The sequence below is a fragment of the Neofelis nebulosa genome, chromosome 16 (genome assembly GCF_028018385.1).
Source record: "Neofelis nebulosa isolate mNeoNeb1 chromosome 16, mNeoNeb1.pri, whole genome shotgun sequence".
NCBI classification, from domain to species: domain Eukaryota; kingdom Metazoa; phylum Chordata; class Mammalia; order Carnivora; family Felidae; genus Neofelis; species Neofelis nebulosa.
This window is the reverse complement of record NC_080797.1, coordinates 44,264,806-44,285,376: the sequence shown is the minus strand read 5'-3', so window position 1 is coordinate 44,285,376 and position 20,571 is coordinate 44,264,806. Positions and strand designations below refer to the sequence as shown.

The following is a 20,571-nucleotide window of genomic DNA, read 5'->3' as shown; positions in this document are numbered from 1 at the left end:
ACATTAAAAATGCCCAAGATACAATCCAAAATTACTAGGCATGTGAAGAACTGGGAAAATTTCAACAGGCAAAAAAAAAAAAAGGCCATCGACAAACGCTAATATCAAGAGGATAGAGACGTTAAAACTACCTCAGATTTTAAAGCAGCCATTATACAAATGCTTCAATCAGCAACTGTGAACACTCATGAAAAAAACTGGAAAAATAGAAAGTCATTTCAAAGAAAAATAAGACCTAAAGAAGAGTCAAATAGTAATTTTAGAATCGGAAAATACAGTAACTGAAATTTTAAAAAAATTTACAGAATGACCTCCATAGCAAAATGGGGATGAGAGAGGAAATAAGTAGCAAACTTGAACATAAATCAATAGAAATGATCCCATCTTAAAAATACAAACAAAAAGCAACAACAACAAAACAGAGAAAAAAAGTGAAAACACTAATGAACAGAACTCTGGAGATTTACAAGACAATATCAGATCTAACATTTGTGTCATCAAAAGTCCCAGAAGGACAATAGAAAGTGTACTGTTGAAATATTTGAAGAACTGTAAGGCTGAAAGCTTCACAAATTTGGTGAAAGACAGAAACCCACAGATTCAAGAAATGCAGTGTAGTGGACTGAATGGTGCCCTCCACCCTCAAAAGGTATGTCCTTGTCCTAATTCCTGCAACCTGTCAATGTTACTTTACTTGGAAAAAAGGGTCTTTTTAAAAAATTCTTTAAGTTTTTATTTATTTTTGAGAGAGAGAGAGAGAGAGAGAGAGAGAGAGTGAGTGAGTTGTGGAGGGGCAGAGAGGGAGAGAGAATCCCAAGTAGGCTCTGCACTTTCAGCGCAGAGCTTGATGTGGGGCTCAAACCCATGAACTGTGAGATCATGACCTGAGCCAAAACCAAGAGTTGGATGCTTGGGGTGCCTGGGTGGCACAGTCAGTTGGGCATCTGACTTCAGCTCAGGTCATGATCTCAGGGCTGGTGAGTTCCAGCCCCATGTCGGGCTCTGTGCTGACAGCTCAGAGCCTGGAGCCTACTTTGGATTCTGTGTCTCTCTCTCTCTCTGAGTCCCTCCCCCACTCACACTGTCTATCTCTCTCTCAAAAATAAAGATTAAAAAAAAATTAAAAAAAAAAAAAAAGAGTTGGATGCTTAATGGAATGAGCCATGCAGGTAGCCCGAATAAAAAGGTCTTTTCAGATGTAATTAAGTTAAGGATCTTGAGATGGTGATACCTTATATTACTCGAATGTACCTTAAATTCAAAGACAAGTGACCTTAAAGAGAAAAGCAGAGGCAGAGTTGAAATACACAGGGAAGGCAACATGAAGGTGGAAGCAGAAAGTGGAGTGATGTGAGCCAAGCCAAGGAATCAGAAAAAAAGGCCGACAATCATCAGAATCTGGAAGAGGCAAAGAATTGCTTCTCCCATTAGAGCCCTGCAGGGAGTGTGGCCCTGATGAATTTCAGATTTCTAGCCTCCAGAACTAGGAGAAAATAAATTCCTATGGTTTTAAACCACCCAGTTTGTGATTTTTTTTTGATGGCAGCCACAATAACTAATATTCTCAGCAAATCCCAAACAGAATAAACCAAAAGAAATCCATGCCCAGACATATCATAATCAAACTGTTCAAAATCAGGGGAAAAAAATTATTGAAAGCATAGCATAGAGATAACAACACATTACCTATAGGAGAACAATGATGTGAATGGATACAGACTTCTCATTAGAAACCATTTTAGGCCAGAAGAGGTGGTGGGAGTAATGTTTAAAAACTGAAAGAAAAAACCATCAACTCAGATTTCTACATCCATTGAAACATCCTTCAGAACAAAGATGAAATAAAGACATTCTCACATGAAGTAAGACGAGATTTTCACTGCCCATAGACCTGCCCTAAAAGAATCACTAAAGAAAGCTTTTCAGAGAGAAGGGAAATTATATAAGAAAATAAAAGATCAACATAAATGGCAAATATTGGGTAAAAACAAAAAAACTATTCTTCTCGAATTCCTTAAAATATATTTGAGAGTTGTACACAAAAATTATAACTGCTTGTTGGTATTTTTTCAATGTAGAATATATACAATAACTATAATATAAAGGAAGGTTCTCTAAATTTTCTACGTTTCACTTCAAGTGGTAAAATACTGGTTCTAAGCAGACTAAAATATTATGTACATTGCAGTCCCTAGAACAACCAGTCCCCTCCCTAAAATAAACTACACAAAGTTACAGTCAAACTCACAGTAGGTAAGATGGAATACTGAAAACAGTCAAATAATCCAAAAGGTGAAAGAAAAACAGAAAAAAAAAAAACAGCAACAAAGGGGGAAAAACAGAAAAGAAATAATATAATGCTATACCTAAACCCAAACATAATTACATTAAATATAAGTAGTCTTCACATACCAATTAAAGACAGAAATTATGAGAGTACATAAAAATGCATGACCCAACTATATGCTATCTATAAGAAACTCACTTCAAATATTTTGATATACTTAAAAGTGAAAAGATGGAAAAGAATATACCACGCCAACACTAATCAAAAGAAAGCTAATGTGGCTGTATTAGTACCAAAGTAGACATCAGGACAAGGAAACTCACAAGGGACAAAAAGGAACTGTGCATAATTCTTTAAGGGTCAATCCACCAAAATGACACAACAATCCTGAATATACATGCACTTAATAACCAAGGTTCAGAATACATGAAGCAAACACCAATTTTACAGAACTTTTTCTAGAAATATTACATACTGTATGATTCTGTTTAGACATCATTCTTGAAAAGGCAAACTATAGTGATGGAGAACAGATTGGTGGTTGCTGGGGGGTGAGTGTGGGAGGGAAGCATTATAAATAAGTACCCCAAGGGAGTTTCGGGGGTGATGGAACTATTCTGTACCCTGTGATGGTGATTACATGAATCCGTACATATGTTAACACTCATAGAACTGCACACAAAAGAAAAACAAAGAGGTCAACTTTACCTTATGGAAATTTTAAAAAATTAATTAAAGCACAGAAAGAAAAAAAGAAAGCAAGCACTGAAATCAGATCCACTTGAATTTGAATCCTGTTTCTGCACTAGTTGGGCAATGCTTTTGGGCAGGTTAATCTTCCTTAGCCTTCACTTTTGAAGAAATGAGAATGATGGAGTGCCCACCTTCCAGCACTAGTAAGTAATTAGTAAACATTTCTTATTCTTGTTAGCGTGTTCCCTGATAGTAAGTGGACTATGAATATGACCTATTACTTTATCCCATAATCACTGTTTCTCCAGATTCCTTTCTGTCATGAATAATTCCATTACTCATTTGTTCTGTGATAGTGAATAAACACAGAGGGGTGGAAAATTCTTAAGACCCTAAGACATTTTTGATGGCTGGTTTTGCCTTTCATATGTGATCTAGAATAGGCTTTAACCTAGACATATGCTTTAGGTAACTTTAGTGCTTCAATTCCTGACACTGTTAAAAACCTGGTCTAATTATAGTTTCACTCATGTATAAGCTCTTTTAAAAATCAGAAAACAGATACAAAAGTCTTTGTATAGAAAACCAAATACTGATATTACACATTATCTTTTGCTCCAGTGAATTCCCAGAACTACAATTATTTTGGTATCTGGATACTGGGTGGACAACTGTTATAGGGTTTCTAATGTATAATCAGCAAAGTGCTGCTTTATGATTCTCCTAGGATGCTTTTTTTTAATATTTACTTCTGAGAGCAGGGGGTGAGGGAAAGGGCAGAGAGAGGGGGACTGAGGATCCAAAGCAGGCTCTGTGCTGAGACCAGCAAGTCTGACACAAGGCTTGAACTCATGAACCATGAAATCATGACCTGAGCCATAGTCAGATGCTCAACTGACTGAGCCACACAGGCCCCCCAGCTGGGATGCTTTTTAAAACTAAAGAGTCTTTCTACTGAGTTAGAATTTCTGGGGACCAGCAATTTTATTTTAATAATCCCCCAAGTGATTTTTATGCACACTACAGCATGAGATCCATGATATTACAGATTAAAATAAGCAGCTATGGGGCACCTGAGAGGCTCAGTTGGTTAAGCGTCCGACTTCAGCTCAGGTCATAATCTTGTGGTTTGTGAGGTTGAGCCCCATGTTGTGCTGTGTTAACAGCTCACAGCCTGGAACCTGCTTTGGATTCTGTATTTCTCTCTCTGCCCCTCCCCTGCTCGTGTGTGCTCTCTTAAAAATAAACAAACATAAAAAATAAAATAAAATAAGCAGCTATGGGGCACCTGGGTGGCTCAGTCAGTTGAGTGTCTGACTCTTGATTTCAGCTCAGGTCATGATCTCACAGTCATGGGATGAAGCCCTGCATTGGGCACTGTGCTGGGTGTGAAGCCTGCTTGGGATTCTCATTCTCTCTCTCTCTCTCTCTCTCTCTCTCTCTCTCTCTCTCTCTCTCTCTCTCTCCCTCCCTCCCTCCCTCCCTCCCTCCCTCCCTCCCTCTCTCTCCCTCTCTCTCTGCCCCTCCCCTATTCATGTTCTCTGTCTCAAAAAATAAATAAAATAAAATAAAATAAGCAGCTATTAGCTAGTATTTTATCTTTTTATAAGCTTTATACAGATATTTGTGTAATAGGATTTCATCTATATTTCACTCCTTCTCATTACTCAACATGATTTGCAGGATAAAGGAAAACAGAATCAGTTACTTTAGATCACATTATTTACTAAGCAACTTCCTGGAAATCTGCCTACAGCATTGAAACATTATTTGCATCACACTTAATCAAGACCAGAGGTACTGACCCAACTAATGGCTCATGACATAGCCACTGGCACTATCATTTCCCAACTCAGGAAGCTTTCCTTGGTCCTCTTCTTCCCTCTCCAACTAACCCCCCTCCTTTTTTTTCCTCTTTCTTCTCAGTTTGATTCTCCTTTCTCATTCCTCTCCCTCCAGCCCCCTGCCCCCACTCCTTTTTCAATATATAAAAGTAATGCAGTGATTGGTCACACTGGATAAAAACACTAGGCAACTCTAAAAATATATCTAAATCCACTGATATAAAAACATATGTACTTTTATCAAGATATGTCAAGATATCAAGCAAGGTTCAGCAGAGTTTGTACAGTGTGCTGCATTTAATAAAAGAAAAAAGATCATATTCATTATTTACCTAAAGTCACTTTGGAAGGACAAATAAAGTGGCTATAGGGTAGCAGCAGAATGTGACATAAGGAGAAGGGGGACAGAAAGGATGGAGGTGGGGTGAGATCAAGTAACGTCCTTGTATATCTTTTCATATCACTTTTTCAGGTATCACTTTGATACCTGAACCATGGAAATGCATCGCCTATTACCTAAAATATATACAATTAAAAGGAAAAAACAACAGCTTCTGATGTAAAGAAAATCTAACTTCTATTTATTTTTTGCTGTATCTACTCTATCTTGCCTCTTCTTAACCTTAAGGGAAACTTGCCTTTTTTAGTTTCTTCTGAATCCTTCTTGTATTTCTTTATGCAAAGAGGCAAATGTTTACATTATTTCTTACTTTCTTACACAAATGCAAGATAGTACACACATTACTTTCCAGTTTTTCACTTTATAATACACTGGTGATTGTCCCCCTACAGACAGCCTACTTTTGTCCTTCAGCTGCCTGGTAATACATTATTTAGATATTTAACTAGGCCACAATGATGCATACTTGAGTTGTTTCCAATTATTAGCTGTGCCCAAATGTTGTAAGGAGTAATTTTGTAAACAACTGATTTTGCATAAGCGAGTATGAATTCCTAGAAATGAGATATGGTGGGTTCAAACGTGAATGTACTTATAATTTTAATAGATACTGCCACTTTCCCTCATAAGAACTGCATTAATTTTGTGATAGAATCTGTCTTTCTATAGCCAATAATGCAGGTTAACAAACATTTAGACTTTTAGCCATCTGAGAGGTTTGAAAAAAGCCATTGTAGTTTAATTTATATTTCTGTAACTGTACATAAGGTTGGGCATCACTGCCTATGTTTATGAGCCATTTGTATATCTTTTTAGTGAACTATCAGTTCATCAGACCTGCTACTGCATAGCTATATGAACTTGGGCAGTTTATATTCCTTAAGTCTCAGCCTTTTCTCTTGTAAAATGTGCATAATGGTAACAGCACAGCTCCAAAAATTTTTGCAAAGATTAAATGAATAAACAAACACAGTTTAGCAAAGTGCCCAGCAAGTGGCAAGTGCTCTGTAACTTGTGTGGCCATTGTTTGATTTTACTCTCTTGTCATTCAATTTCCCTGTTACCACTGAAAAATAACAACTTATGGAAGGTTTTATGTATCAACTGCCTAATTAGGAGGTACTATAGCATCTTACACAATCTTTGTAAGAATCCTAGAAAGTACTCTCAGAAGAAAAAGGAAGGCTCACGCTGGTGAAGTTTCTCATTAAAGGTCACCAAGCTGGTAGAAAGCAGAGCTGAGATTCTAACTCAGGACTGTCCAATTCCTAAGTCTCTACTTTTTCTCTTATGCTTTCTTGAATATGAGGAATTAGAATGAGTTGGTATTAGCTCCAGATTCTTACTGACATACTTACAGGGGTGTTTCTGTATCTTCCCAGGCTAGCAAATCCACCTGTGGATGAAGACTGGGTGTCAAGTTGTTCGTTACAACAGGACTCGGAGACCTGAAATCTAGAATATAAAATGGACTTGGCTTTAAAAGATTTTGTCATTCAGTTGTTCTGTTGGATTTTCCACAATAAAATTAAAAGCAAAAAGAGAGACTCAGATATTTCTGCCACCGTAAAATCACATGATTTCCTCAAACAGAAACTAAAGAACATTATTAATTGGTAACTGGAAAGAAATTCCACCACACACACACAAAAAGGATATTGTAAAGGTAACAAATGTTAATATATTGGGTTTTCTAAAATCCCAAACTGATCTAGAATGGAAGAGATTTTGTGTGTCTTACTCCATCAAACACAAAAGTAAGAAGCTAGGGCATATATGGAACTCTACCCTCTCCTCCCCCAAGCTCTTAACTTCCTATAATCCTAAGTGAGACACCCTAAGGTAGGAAAGTCTCCAAGGCTGGGTAGCTAAAAGGTGGCAGACCACAGAGATTTCAACTTGGACTTCTACTGCAAAAGCCCATGTTTTCCCCTCTCCATTTCACCGGCATGTAGATCAGTCAACTTAATTCCTGACTTTCTCTATCTGCATCAAATATTCCCTTACCTAATGCTGTGACATAGCAGAGAAACTCAAGGTAATATAGTATGTGGTTCAGAGTAGTTTTAAGTTTGGCCATGGAGTTGAACTACCTCTATAAAAGCAGGCAGGTGAATTGGATGAGATTCTAAACCAGGGGGATGAGTTTCAGGGACCTACTCCCCCAGATACATCCCATGGCTGTACTGGATTTGACCCAACCATATGTCAATAAATAATTGCATCTCCTGATATAGTTCTCTGACATTCAAATTGACTTCAGTCTTTCTCAGGTTGCATTTAATCAAGAAACCAAGGAGCACAGTTTCACATCAAGCTCTTCTGCTGAAAAGGCCTATGTGCTTATTTACTTAAGTCTGAAAGCTGAGCATTCACGGTGTTGAGTTCTCCCAGAGTGGCCCTCGGCATTGGAGGGCTGAGCCTTGGGTACAAGAGATCACAGGATGGGGCAGAAGGTTCACTGGTAGTCTGAAAACAAAGCAACCAAAAACAAAATTCAGAAAAAAATGTGTCAGGTAATTTATCATGGCTTTCTCCCCGGAGACTTTTTTTGTTTTTTGGGGGGAAAGGAAAATCCTATTTAGATGCAACTCAAGGAGAATTCTCTATTCAACAGGCAACACTCCTACTAATCACATCTCACCATGTACATGGTTGCTGCTTAGACAACCTTATGACCTCTTATTAACTTAGTAACATCAAGTTGTCACAGAAAATACTCTATACCACCAAAATCACTCCAAATTGCTAATGTCTCCTCCGTTTTAAGACTTTTCTTAGGTAAGCCTTGCTCCCTACTATACAATTTATAAAATGTTCAATTGCTTATTTTATTACATTTCTGTTCACTTACATTGGCATCTTCCCTCTGGTTCCTGTTTTGCTCCAAAATCCTTTGTTGGTTCCGAGTAAATCTGTTTGAGTTAGCAAAATGTAAGCATTTAAAAGAAAAAAAATACGAAAATGCTATAATCCTTTACAAATTATTAATATTCAAATATTCAGGAACAAAGACAAACCACTTCATCCCCATCGACTCCCAATGAAGTACTTTAATAACTTTTCCCCAGTTTATAGAGGTAATAATGCTTTAAGAGAAAACTGTGACAAAATGAATACATATTAAAAACAAATAATAATAACTCCATCACCTAGAAATTGTCCCTATTAACACCATGATGTGTTTCCTGTATTTTTTTTCTGTAAATTTTTTTCTGTAAATCTATGTTGAACTTTAGTTGCAATCATACTTCACATAATTCTGTTATGTTGTGAGCATTTTTCTAGTCAGAAATGCAATTTTTAGTGACCTGCAGATGTTACCTTAGGGATGTAGCACACATTTAACTACTCTTGATCTCAAACATTTAAGTTGCTTCCAATTCTGCCATTATAAATAATGTTCCATAAAAATACAAAGATTTTTTAACATAATTTCACTGTTTATCTTCATTTTTTATAAAGACACCTGATCCCTACTAAACATATTGACCTTTTACAACTTAAGTTGCTTGTACATTGCTTGTTCACTGGGAATAAAAGAGGAGCAGATAAATAAACAATAGGTTTGGAAGAAGAATGAAGTTGAAGGCACAAGTCCAAGGTTTAAGTGTCAGGATATAATTTTGATCCCAGTTCTCCATCTACTAAAAGAGACCAGCAGCATTTGAAGCATTTCCTCAGAATGTTATTTTCTGGGGCAACCCCTAGAAAGATAATACAAGTGGATTAATGTGGAAATGCTTTGCAAACTGAGAGTTGCTTCAGAATCATGTAGTATTAGTATCGTAACACACTGACTGAAAGAACCTACACACCTTAAGTTTGGAACATGCACTTAGGGTTCCTAAATTGGAACATGTAAGCTTCTTTCCCTTTCTAAAACACATGGTTTTTTCTTCCACCTACTTATGGCATTGGTTTCTTGTATGGTAGTTATGGGCTGGGTATGAACAACCCTCACAGATCCAGCCTTGAGTAACAAACTTCTGTTTTCTTATTTGTACAACTCTTCCCTAGATGTCAGGGGCAGAGACTTTGGGGGATGTTGGAATAGGGTGAATGTACTTTGCATATGGATGGATGTGAATCTTTAGGGAACAAGAGAGCAGACTGTGATGAATAGAAAAATGCCCCCTGTCCGAGATCTCTATATCCTCATCATTGGAACAGTGAATATGTTAGGTTAGATGGCAAATGGAAGGGAGACTTTAATAGGGAGATTATCCTGGATTACACAGACAAGCAAAGTAAGCACAAAGCCCCTTTAATGTGGAAGAGGCGGCAGAAGAGGAAGCAAAAATGAAACAATGTGAGAAAAACTTGACTGGATGATGTTGTCTTTGAAGATGGAGGAAAGGGGTCATGAGCCAAGGACTGTGGACAGGCTCTAGAAGCTGCACAAATTAAGCAAACGGATTCTCCTCGAGAGCCTCCAAAAAGGAACATAGCACTGTTGACACCTGGATGTTAGCCCAGTGAGACCCATTTCAGGCTCTTACGGACTGTAAGGTAGTTAGGTTCATGCTTTTTTGAGACACTAAAATGTGTGATAATTTGTTACGGCAGCCATAAGAAATGAATACACCAAGAATATTATCCTTTAGAGGTGAAAAAATTCTCTCTGAATCTTAAAACTTCAGTGTTTCTATATCACAACTGACTGAAGTTGGGTTTAACACACATGGTTCAGAGCTGAATGAGAATGAGCTGTTCACAGAAGGAACCCAATCTCCTGATACCTAGACCAAGTAAATACACATTTCCCTTCAGAGGAAGCTTTTAGTCAGTGGTCTTAATGGTTTGTAATAGAATTCCCCAAGATGAAAACCAGAAGGCAGCACTCTGATGAAAACCATGCGGTATTCCTTATTTTTCCACTTACTGAGTCATACCACAGAAAACAAAGGCAACAGCATGAGTTTGTTCAGCGTTCAGTCAACGCCCAGTCATCCCTTCATATGAATGGCTGCTGTCTCTGATAGGCAGTACATACGAGATAGTGAAGGAAAAAACCTATTCATAGCTATTGGTCTTACTTCACTGATTCTCCTGGTTCATTCTTGATCAATGGAAAAAATTCTAAAAGGCCCAGAGGGATGCTAATGGGGAGAAGATAGAATAAATATTTAATGAGTGTCAATGGGCTAGCATTCCCCAAGGTGCTTTTATATACATTAACTCATTTAATTTTCAAAAAAAAATGAAACCCTCCAAATAGGTGGTAGTATCTTTAACAAACAGGAACAAACCTCAGTCTTAAAAAAGTAAGCAATTTTCCCCAAATCATCAAGATTTGAATAAAAAAAAAACAAAAAACAAACTTGAATCCAGTCCTATTCCCTATTTCCCTTCTGAATCACTAAGGAGGGACCACACAAGGGAAAACTGTCTTACCCCAAATGCCAACATCACTCCTATTGAGAAAGGAGGATCTAGAAAAAGCATGGGGAGCTCAGAGGCTCTAGAATTACTTCACAGGAAGTCCTACGGATTGGTTTGGAAAGAGAACATGAGACTTGCCTGGAACTAGGGTTTTCTGTTTCTCTTCTCAGATTCCTAAAATACACCTATGGGTTCATTTATGTACAACTGTTTTATACAACATTTTAAAAGTGCCAAAGTAGGTTGTTTTATGTAGGTGACATTAATTGTTAACCCAGGTTCATTTGCTTTAACTTTTTATTAGGTAACTTTCAAACCTATAGGAAAGTAAAAAGAACAGTATAATGAACACCCTTTTATTCATCAGCTAAATTTAATAACCATGTACCTTTGCCACATTTGCTTTATAGATTTTTCACTGAAATATTTAAAATCATATACTTTATGACATTTCATCCCTAGACATTTTGTATTATTTATTTATTTTTTTTTAGAGTAAGAGAGAGAGGGAGCATGCTCGTGAGTCGGGGAGAGGGAGGAGAGGAGGAGAAGGGGAGTAGAAAGGGAGAAGGAGAAAGGGAGAAAGGGAGAGAGGGAAAGGGGGAGAGGGGTAGAGGGACTCTCAAGCAGGCTCCATGTTCAACATGGAGCCCCATGCAGGGCTTGGTCCCATGCTCCTGGGATCATGACTTGAGCCGAAATCAAGAGTTGGAGGCTCAATCAACTGAGCCACCCAGATGCCCCTCATCTGTAGATACTTTAGAAGGTATTCGCCAAAAATAAAGACATTTTCCAACTGAACCACCTGTTTAACCATTATATTTCCCCCCTTAAGTCCTGAAATATTAATATTCTATCCATGCTCAAATTTCTCCCATTAGTATCTAAATGCTTTTTAATATTAGTGTGTTCAAAGTTGGATAAAGCCCACACATTACATTTGGCTGCTGTTCCTTGCTTTTAATTATTTTATTTTTTTACCTTTGGACACCCCCCTTTCCCCCATTTCTCCTACTCCCCACCCCTGGCAACCACCACCATGTTCCTCTGCACCTAGGAACTTAGTTGGTTTTGTGTTGTTTTTGCTTTTCTTGTTTTTTTGTTTTTGTTAGATTCCACATGAAGCTATGTTTATACACAGTACTCTACATGAAAACAGAGGAAGATGTCACTTGTCAGTCTAGGCATGCCACAGGGCTGGATTGGGGCTGGATTCTGGATGCTCATTCTCCCCCCAGGCCTGTCTACTTTCCATAGCCTCACATACCATACAAGCTCTTGCTCTGCTCCTATTAACCAACGACCACTCATTCTGCAGTTCTCTCCTCACATGGCACCTCCTCAGACACACTCCCCCTGCCTTCTCTCCACCCAGATTAAGTCCGGCTGCTATTCTCACCAGACAGACCTCTTGTACTTGGTTCCACTGTACTTATTCCAATTTCCAAGTGTGTATATTTGTACGTACGATTTAAGATATTTTTCTGACTTATAGGCTTGCCTATTACAATAGATTATAAGACTCTTATTTTGATGAATGACTTAGAAACAACTTAATGCCTAATAAGTGAACTGTGAGAAACATGGACTATTATTATGCAACTATAGGGCACCTGGGTGGCTCAGTCGGTTGAGCATCTGACTTCGGCTCAGGTCGTGATCTCATGGTTCATGGGTTCGAGCCCCACGTCAGGCTCTGTGCTGCTAGCTCAGAGCCTGGAGCTTGCTTCGGATTCTGTCTCCCTCTCTCTCTGCCCCTCCCCTGCTCATGCTCTGTCTCTCTCCCTCTCTCTCTCAAAAATAAACATTAAAAAAAATTTTTTTAAACAAAAATACAAAATGGTTTATCAAAAGCATTAAAAAACATATACTAGGGGCACCCAGGTAGCTCAGTTGGTTAAGCATCTGACTCAATTCAGCTCAGGTTATGATCTCACAGTTCATGGGATTGAGCTCTATAGGCATCAGGCTCTGTGCTGACAGTGTGGAGCCTGCTTGAGATTCCCCTTCTCCCTCTCTCTCTGCCCCTCCACTACCAAATAAATAAATAAACTTAAAAAAAATAGGCTATACCAATACTTGTTATACAATGAATAAAATCAAGAGAGAAACAAAAGCATATGTTCTCTACATGATCACAATGATAAAAAAATTTAGGAAAAAATAATTTTGTCATTAACATTTTAGTATATTTACAATTTTGCCTTCATACTTTTCTGAATGGCAATTAAAAAAAAATCTATGTTCATATACAAAATGTCCTTACTGACTGGTACGGTTTTACACAGACTATTTTCTTCATATAAAATATCCTCCCAGGGTGCCTGGATGGCTCAGTTGGTTAAGCATCCGACTCTTGACTTCAGCTTGGGTCATGATCTTGTGATCCGTGAGTTTGATCCCCACATCAGCATCAGGCTCTGTGCTGGCAGTGCAGAGCTTGCTTGGGATTCTGTCTCCTCTCTGTCCCTCCCCTGCTTGCTCTCGATCTTCCTCTCAAAGAAAAATATACTTTAAAAAATTATTTAAAAAATAAATAAAATATCCTCCCATCTCCTGTGCACATTCTATGTTTTTGTCCATCTCAAACTTAGAATAAATCTCCCTGCTTTGTTTACACGCTTCATTTGTTTGAGTCTACAATGTACTCTGTGCAGACAGTATCAGGTCCAAGCCCCACCATGGTCAAATGTTTATATACAGCCTGAGAGTGCTTAAGAATGCTCCTGGCACTGCTCAGATGTGCTCTCATTCTTGCAAGCCATATCACAAGCTCCCAGAAGGCCAGGACAACATTCCCTATCTTGGAAGGAAGGCGGCCTTATCCTGAAGTTGTTCTTGATCTTAACTGAGGTTCACCTGGTAGACACTCTTATAAGAATGCTGAGCAACTGGTGGGAAAAACAGAATTGGAAGAGGGGAGGGTGCACCATCAGCTCACCTCTCACATCCAAGGATGGCATTATTCAAATCCTCATTCACTTGAATTAGCTCAATGGTTACGTCTTCATTCTCCACCACCACAAGCAGGTCCATGATCCTCTCCTGCATCTCCCGACATGTCTTATAAAGCTTCTGTCAAAGAAAGGAGAGACATTTCTTCTTCTGTGCTAGGGAAGTTCTATAAAGACAACCGATTTGCCAATCTGTATATGCTGGTTATCACCTCCGCAGTGAGTCACCTATGGGAGATTACTGAAGGACTTAATTATGCACAACTCATCCTTCTTATCAGAAGGCAATGAGTTGCACATGATTATACTTTCCTCTAAAAACCAAAATAGGTGTCATAAGGACACTATGGTATACTGCACAGAACACCAGGCTCAAAATTAGAACTGGTGTACAGGAATTCTAGAGGTATGGCTTACTAGCTGTAGAATACAGAAATCACTTGTTTTCCAAATCTGTTTCCTTGTTTGACAAATCAAAGTTATATTAGTTGCCACATCTATACCTCAAGGGGTGACATAAAAAGCAAATGAGATGTGTATAATGAGGAACTCCATAACTATAAAGCACTACATAAAACACAAAATGTTTATTGTCACTATTAGCAGTAGTACAAGAAAGTAGTAGTTAAAATACATTTACAGCAGCATAATTTTCCTATGATGTTTTACTTAAATAAATTTTACAACATTCACATTTCAAGGTAAACTGAACCAAGATTAAAAAAAAAACAGTCATGGATACTATCCTTATGTGGACTACCTAGAATCACTGCCCAGTCTCCTTAGAAGCATCAGGGACACCTACAGTTGACCCATGGATTCAGAATCTCCAGGACTGAGGGTCTGGGAATCTACATGTGTTTTTAGTAAGCATCCTAAAGTGTTTATGTACACAGACAATTTGAAAACTGCTGCCTCACAAAACTTCCGTCCTCATAGGCAAGGCTGAGGAGCATAAAACTAATATTCCTATTTCTTCAAACCTACCTTAGCTAGAATTTGTAAACATAATAGTACATTAAGGTCAGGCAAAAACATCTTCAAAATGAGAGCTACTGAACTTGCTAAATCGTCAGACTATTCCATTACCTGACTCATTTCCCCTTGAGACAGACAGACACACAGAAAAACTTACAGTTGGCAAAACCATTTAGAATCTCAAACAATCTACTTCAAGGTCCTGACAGGAAATCACTTAATAAATCCATCAAACCATTAATAACCGGCATTGAGACTCAGAGGTAAAAGCCCCTACCCACTACAGAATCCTAACAAAAATATTTAGAAGACAAAAGGAAACGAAAATGAAAAAAATGATACAGACAGATGAACAGACAGGCTCTGGATTTTGTCACTGCAGTACGCAGCCAGAAATACTGTCCTATTTGCTAATGATGTGGCTACTATCAGGAGGGCTTGGCAAACTTTTTTCTTAAAGGTCCAGATAATATTATTTTTTGCTTTGTGGACCACATGTTCTCCGTGAGAACTATCCAACTCTTGCCATTATAGCATGAAAGTAACCAGGGATGATATGCAAACAAATGATGGGTGTTTTATCCTAATAAAACAAAGAGAGGGGGCTTACTTATGACCCCCTGGAATAGTACAAAGAAAACAGATCTCAGACTCAGTAGACCAAAGGCCTCTCCATATACATACCTAATATGGGATTTAATTAAATCTTAGATTCAGTTTTAGTTTGTTTTGCTTTTTTATGCATCTGTAAAACAAAGATACCAACTATCTTGTAGGGTTGTTGTGAGAATAGAAAATGGTAAAGTTGAAACCCCATGGTGTCTGGCATACAGTGGGCAGTCAATAAATGTATTAATGATTGCATAAGGAAGTATCACTAGAAGCTTAACTACAAAACTAATACAATCCTGTAATAGTCATGCTATTACTCAGGACCTAATATCATGCAAAAGAGAGAACGAAGAACGGCATTCGACATAACCCCCATGATGAATGAGAACTTTTCCCTTAGTGAGTATAATGAAATTGTTCTTCTTGATCACTGGCAGCCTTGCTACAGCAATGTCAAGATCAAGGAAATACAATGGCTGTTAGATACCTGTGACAAAAATGTAGAAATTAATTTCAAATGAATTTGCAGCCAATATCAATAGCCCCTGGTCACAAGAAAACCCTCCATTTGCCCTCTCAAAAGACAGCTGGAATGGAAACATGAAAGAACACCGCATCTCTCAGCAGGTTTGCAAAGCAGAATTTGAAAAACCTCTTCAAAAGCCAGACCACTCTGATCTTTGCAATTGATGTCTGTCTCACAGGAGGGCCAAGCCACCTGGAAACAGCCTAGATCAAGCACCATGAACCAAGAGGACAGGTCAGAAGTTCCCCACAGCAGGCACCTGTAGGGCCATGGATGTGGGGAGCCAGGGGGAGAGAGTCAAAACACACAGCAACAGCTGTTGGTGCATATGTCCATCATGGAGCCTCTGGAATTGCACCCCTTTAATACCGTATCAAAGCAAAGGTAGGCTTCTCAGGCTTCTCAGGGAATTTAACAATTAATTTGAAAGTCTTTGGAGCAAAACAAAAAGGAGCTCATTAAGCGCTTCCTCTCCTGATATCCAGATGGCTCCTGGTCCTCCACAGAGAACTCAGGGATTAAGGGAGGAGGCGCTATCACACTTTCAATTCCAGCGGTAACTGGATCACGTTCAGCAACACAACACAACTCATGAAAAGAAAACCAGAAATGCCTGAATATCTGCCCTGAAAAAGTAAAAGCGGGAAGAAATATGTTTCTTGCAAGCCTTCTCTGGAAGTACTATCTGCAGGGCAATACCCCTATTATCAGCCCATAACATATTTCCTCCCTCTCAATCCTACCCACCCAGACTGCAAGAGACCCAGAGAACGTCTCTATCTGCAAAAAAATAAAAACTAACCCCCACCCTAAAACTGAACATTTCTCAGTTTAACTTGCTCGTAGTTTTTTTTTTCCTTACACAGACATCAGCTGAGTGAATAGCAAATTAACTGTCAATACTCAGAAAGATCATTAACTCATTAGAATCCTCTGACCCTTTTCTCTAACCAAATATGGTCAACATTTTATTTCTCCAAAAGCCTTTGTCTTCAGTAACCCCTTAGCTCTTTTTTCCTAAATCATTAATTCTTCAACAAAAAAGCATTTGATCTATTGAATTCAACAGAAATTTAATGAACTCATTCAGTGTGCAAAGCATGTACAATAAATACACATAGTTATATCGATTTAGAAGTATAAGGCTTAGTTACTGCCTTCAAGTTGCTTCCAACCCAGCTAGAGAGGTATGTAAAGACTGGTTAGCAACCTATCCTAGAAAGTCAATTTGGGGCTCAAAATGAGAAACAAGCTGGTATAATGGATAGAACATAGGTTCAGGAGAACAAGGTTCTCCCCCCATCTCCGTGACTTGCCACTGTATAGGCACATCAACCCCTTTTTGTTAAGAAAGGGAGATGGTCTCAGTGACACTGAAAGTCCCTTCCACAAGTTTCTGAATGGTAAAGACAGTAAGAGTGTTTAGTGAAAGAGGACTTTTTTAAATTTTACATCCCCCCCCCCAACCTGTTACAAATTATCCTTACAGGATGAAATTTTAGATTCAACTAAAATTTTCAATGAAATTTTAAACTTCTCTGCTAAGTTAGACTAAGGTTTTCTCTAGTTGTACTTCAAAATCAGAACTTGCTTTTTTATTCTACTGAAGACTAAAACATTCTTTTCTTTCATTGTCCTACTGGGGCTAGGCCAAAACAAGAGAAGACTGAAATGGGAGGTACCAGGGAAGTCGGCTATTCAAGTTAAAACTGGCCTAAAGCCAAGTGTAAAATGCCAAGAAAGCAAAGGCAAGACTCACGCTCTGATCTTTCATCCATGTGACCAGAGTAGATACTCTGGACTCATCAAAATACTCAGACTGGGATGCGGCTCTGAATCTTTGTACCCCAATGTGGCAATTTAAAATAAATCCAGGGGTGCCTGGGTGGCTCAGCCGGTTAAACATCCGACTTTGGCTCAGGTCATGATCTCACAGTTTGCGAGTTCGAGCCCCGTGTCAGGTTCTGTGCTGACAGTTCACAGCCTGGAGCTCACTTTGGATTCTGTGTCTCTTTCTCTCTGCCCTTCCCTGACTCACCCTCTGTCTTCCTCTCCCTCAAAAATAAACATTAAAAATTAAAATAAAAAAGATAAAGAAAATAAATCCAGTTTCCACCCCCAATCAAGTTCAAAGTCCAGGAACAATATGGCGGCAAGGAAAGGGGTCTACCACACAAAATACTTCTACTGCTTAAGTGTCCAACAAAGAGCAAGAGCCCGGCTAGTTAGCAGGGCTTCAGGATTTGATTGTTCAGCCTGGGCTGGAAGAACAGAAAAGGGAGTTTATGAAAGTCTACTAGATTTCAGATGGAAGGCCACACACAGGGAAGGGGCTGCAAATAAACAGAACAGCTGGTAGCCGGTAAAGCACTCACAGACAAAACCGGAAGAGACTCCAAGTACAGAGACTGGTTTTAATGTAAACAAATTGCATAATAAGACTGTGACCACTGGTAAAGTATAAGTACAAGAAAAGCCAATCATTTTTTTTTTTAGAGTCTTCCTATGTGTTGAATGCCTTTTGCCCTCCAGATCCCCCAGCCACACTCTTCTGCCCTGCTCTATGCCCTGGGGCCTGGCCTGTAGGGAACACATCACCAGGTCCCCTGCCCTCTCCCTTCTGATGGAGTTCAGCATACAGCAGGCACTGGCAGGAAATGGGAGGGAAAGAGGACAGTGAGATCTGGATATTTTTCCATCTACTCCTTCCACCAAAAGCACCTCTACTCTCAAGGCTCTTCATCATTCTTTCCTTTGAGTTCTGGCAAAACTTCCCTCTTGCCTATTTATGCGTAGGGATATTAGTTAATAGCACAGGATAATGAACTAGCTCCTGTAGTTTCCTTAAACCCTGCAATATCTTGCTGAATAAATAGTACCTTGATTAAACTCTCTTCAAATTATCCAAATTGGCCATGCCATCTGTTTCACTGACCAACTCCACAAAGGCATGAAAACACGTACTTAGAATCATTAAAATAGTATGATACCAATACAGGACTAAACAGATCAAACGGAACAGCCTCCAGAAAGACATCTTTGTATTAGAATATAGAATGTGATGAAGGAGTGTTTGAAATGAATGGAAGTGGTATGAATCGTTAGATGTTATTTGGACAACCAACCATCTAAGTGGAAAACAAAAGAACGAAGATACAGTCTCTCGTAGCAAGGATAAAGATTTTTATTTTAAGCCATATAAAATCTAGAGGGGGGAAAAACATTTATTAAAGATATTTTTATTGAGGGGCATCTGAGTGGCTCAGTCGGTTAAACGTCTGACCCTTGATTTCGGCTCAGGTCATGATCTCACAGTTCAGGAGTTGGAGCCCCGCATTGGGCTCCACACTGACAGGGGGGATTCTCTCCCCTACTCCCTCTGCCCCTCCCCCTGCTAGCTCACTCTCTAATAAATAAACAAACTTTAAAAAAAAAAAAAAGATTTTTTTTTGAGTGACTACATCATGCCAGGCATTGGTCTGAGAGCCAGAACCTGAGCAGTCAGTGAGATAAGCTTTGGGAGCTTCCCTTCTTGTAGGCAAAGGGGGCTGAACGAATATTCGAGAAAAGCCTCAGAGCACTAGGGTGGAGGATGAAATGGTGATGGGGCAGGAGAGTGGCTGACAAAAATCTAGAGTCTGAAGCCTGGGGAGTCCAAAAAGTCTTCTTGGAGGAAGTAACATACTAAGCTCCAAGTGAAGAGAAAAAGCTGGCCATTAGAAAGGGAAAGGACAATCAAGGATGAAATCCTCCAAGATTTCAAGAACAAACTTGGTGTGTCCAAGGAACAGGAAGGTGTTCAGTATAGGTGGACCAAGGAGTTCCATGTGCTGTGGAAGGAGAGGTAGGCAGGAGCTGATCAGAGAGGGCTTTGTGGCCAGAATAAGGAGGCTGGGGTTTTATTCCACATCACAGGAAGCCACTGGAGGGTTTCAAGCAAAGACAACATGATCTGATTTGCCTTTTAAAAAGCTCTATGGAGATGCTCAATATCATTAGGAAATGCAAATCAAAATCATAATGAGATACCCTTGGCACCTAGTAGACAGCTATTTAAAAAAAAGAAAGAAATGTTGGCAAGGAAGCAGAGAAACCACAATTCTTGTACCTTGTTGGCGGGAATGTAAAATGGTGCAGCCACCGTGGAAAACAGTTTAACTTTTTAAGGAACTGTCAGAGTCAGAATTACTATATTACCCAGCAGAGCTACTCCTAGGTTATAGGCTCAAAAGAACAACACAGAGGGCTCCTGGGTGGCTCAGTCGGTTAAGCATCCGACTTCAGCTCAGGTCATGACCTCATGGTTTGTGGGTTCGAGCCCTGCATCAGGTTCTGTGCTGACAGCTCACAGCCTGGAGCCTGCTTCAGATTCTGTGTCTCCCTCTCTCTCTCTCTCTCTGCCCCTCCTCCAATCGTGCTCTGTCTCTCTCTCCCAAAAATAAACACTGAAAAAAAGTTAAATAAAAACTGAACATAGGAATACAAATACACACACACACACACATATATGTGTGTGTGTGTGTGTGTGTATATATATATACATATATATATACATATATATATATGTGTATATATATATATATATATATATGGATGAACGTTCATAGCATTAATAGCCAAAAGGTGAAAACAACCCAAATGTCCATCAACTAATAAACACACAAATAAGACGTAACATATCCATACAATGGAATATTACTGGGCCACTAAACGAATGGAATTCTGATATGTGCTACAACATGAGTGAACCTTGAAAACAAGGTTAGTGGAGTAAGTAAAGTGAAAAAAGGCACAAAGGCCACATATTGCACGATTACATTTATATAAAATATCCAGAATATGTAAATCCGTAGAAACAGTAAGCAGATAGGTGGGACAGGGAAAAGAACAGA

At 39.0% G+C, this 20,571-nt stretch overlaps 1 protein-coding gene across 2 annotated transcripts in view; it reads right to left on the bottom strand.

Annotated features, from left to right (window-relative positions):
• Positions 1-20,571, bottom strand: part of TOM1L1 (target of myb1 like 1 membrane trafficking protein) — a 47,569-nt gene that overhangs the window by 7,401 nt on the left and 19,597 nt on the right. For both annotated transcript variants that reach the window (XM_058704678.1, XM_058704676.1), the window contains 4 exons: positions 13,551-13,684; positions 8,079-8,139; positions 7,576-7,693; positions 6,583-6,679 (listed from right to left, as the gene is read on the bottom strand). In XM_058704678.1, the coding sequence (XP_058560661.1) occupies positions 6,583-6,679; positions 7,576-7,693; positions 8,079-8,139; positions 13,551-13,684 (410 nt within the window). The remainder of the gene's footprint in view (positions 1-6,582; positions 6,680-7,575; positions 7,694-8,078; positions 8,140-13,550; positions 13,685-20,571) is intronic.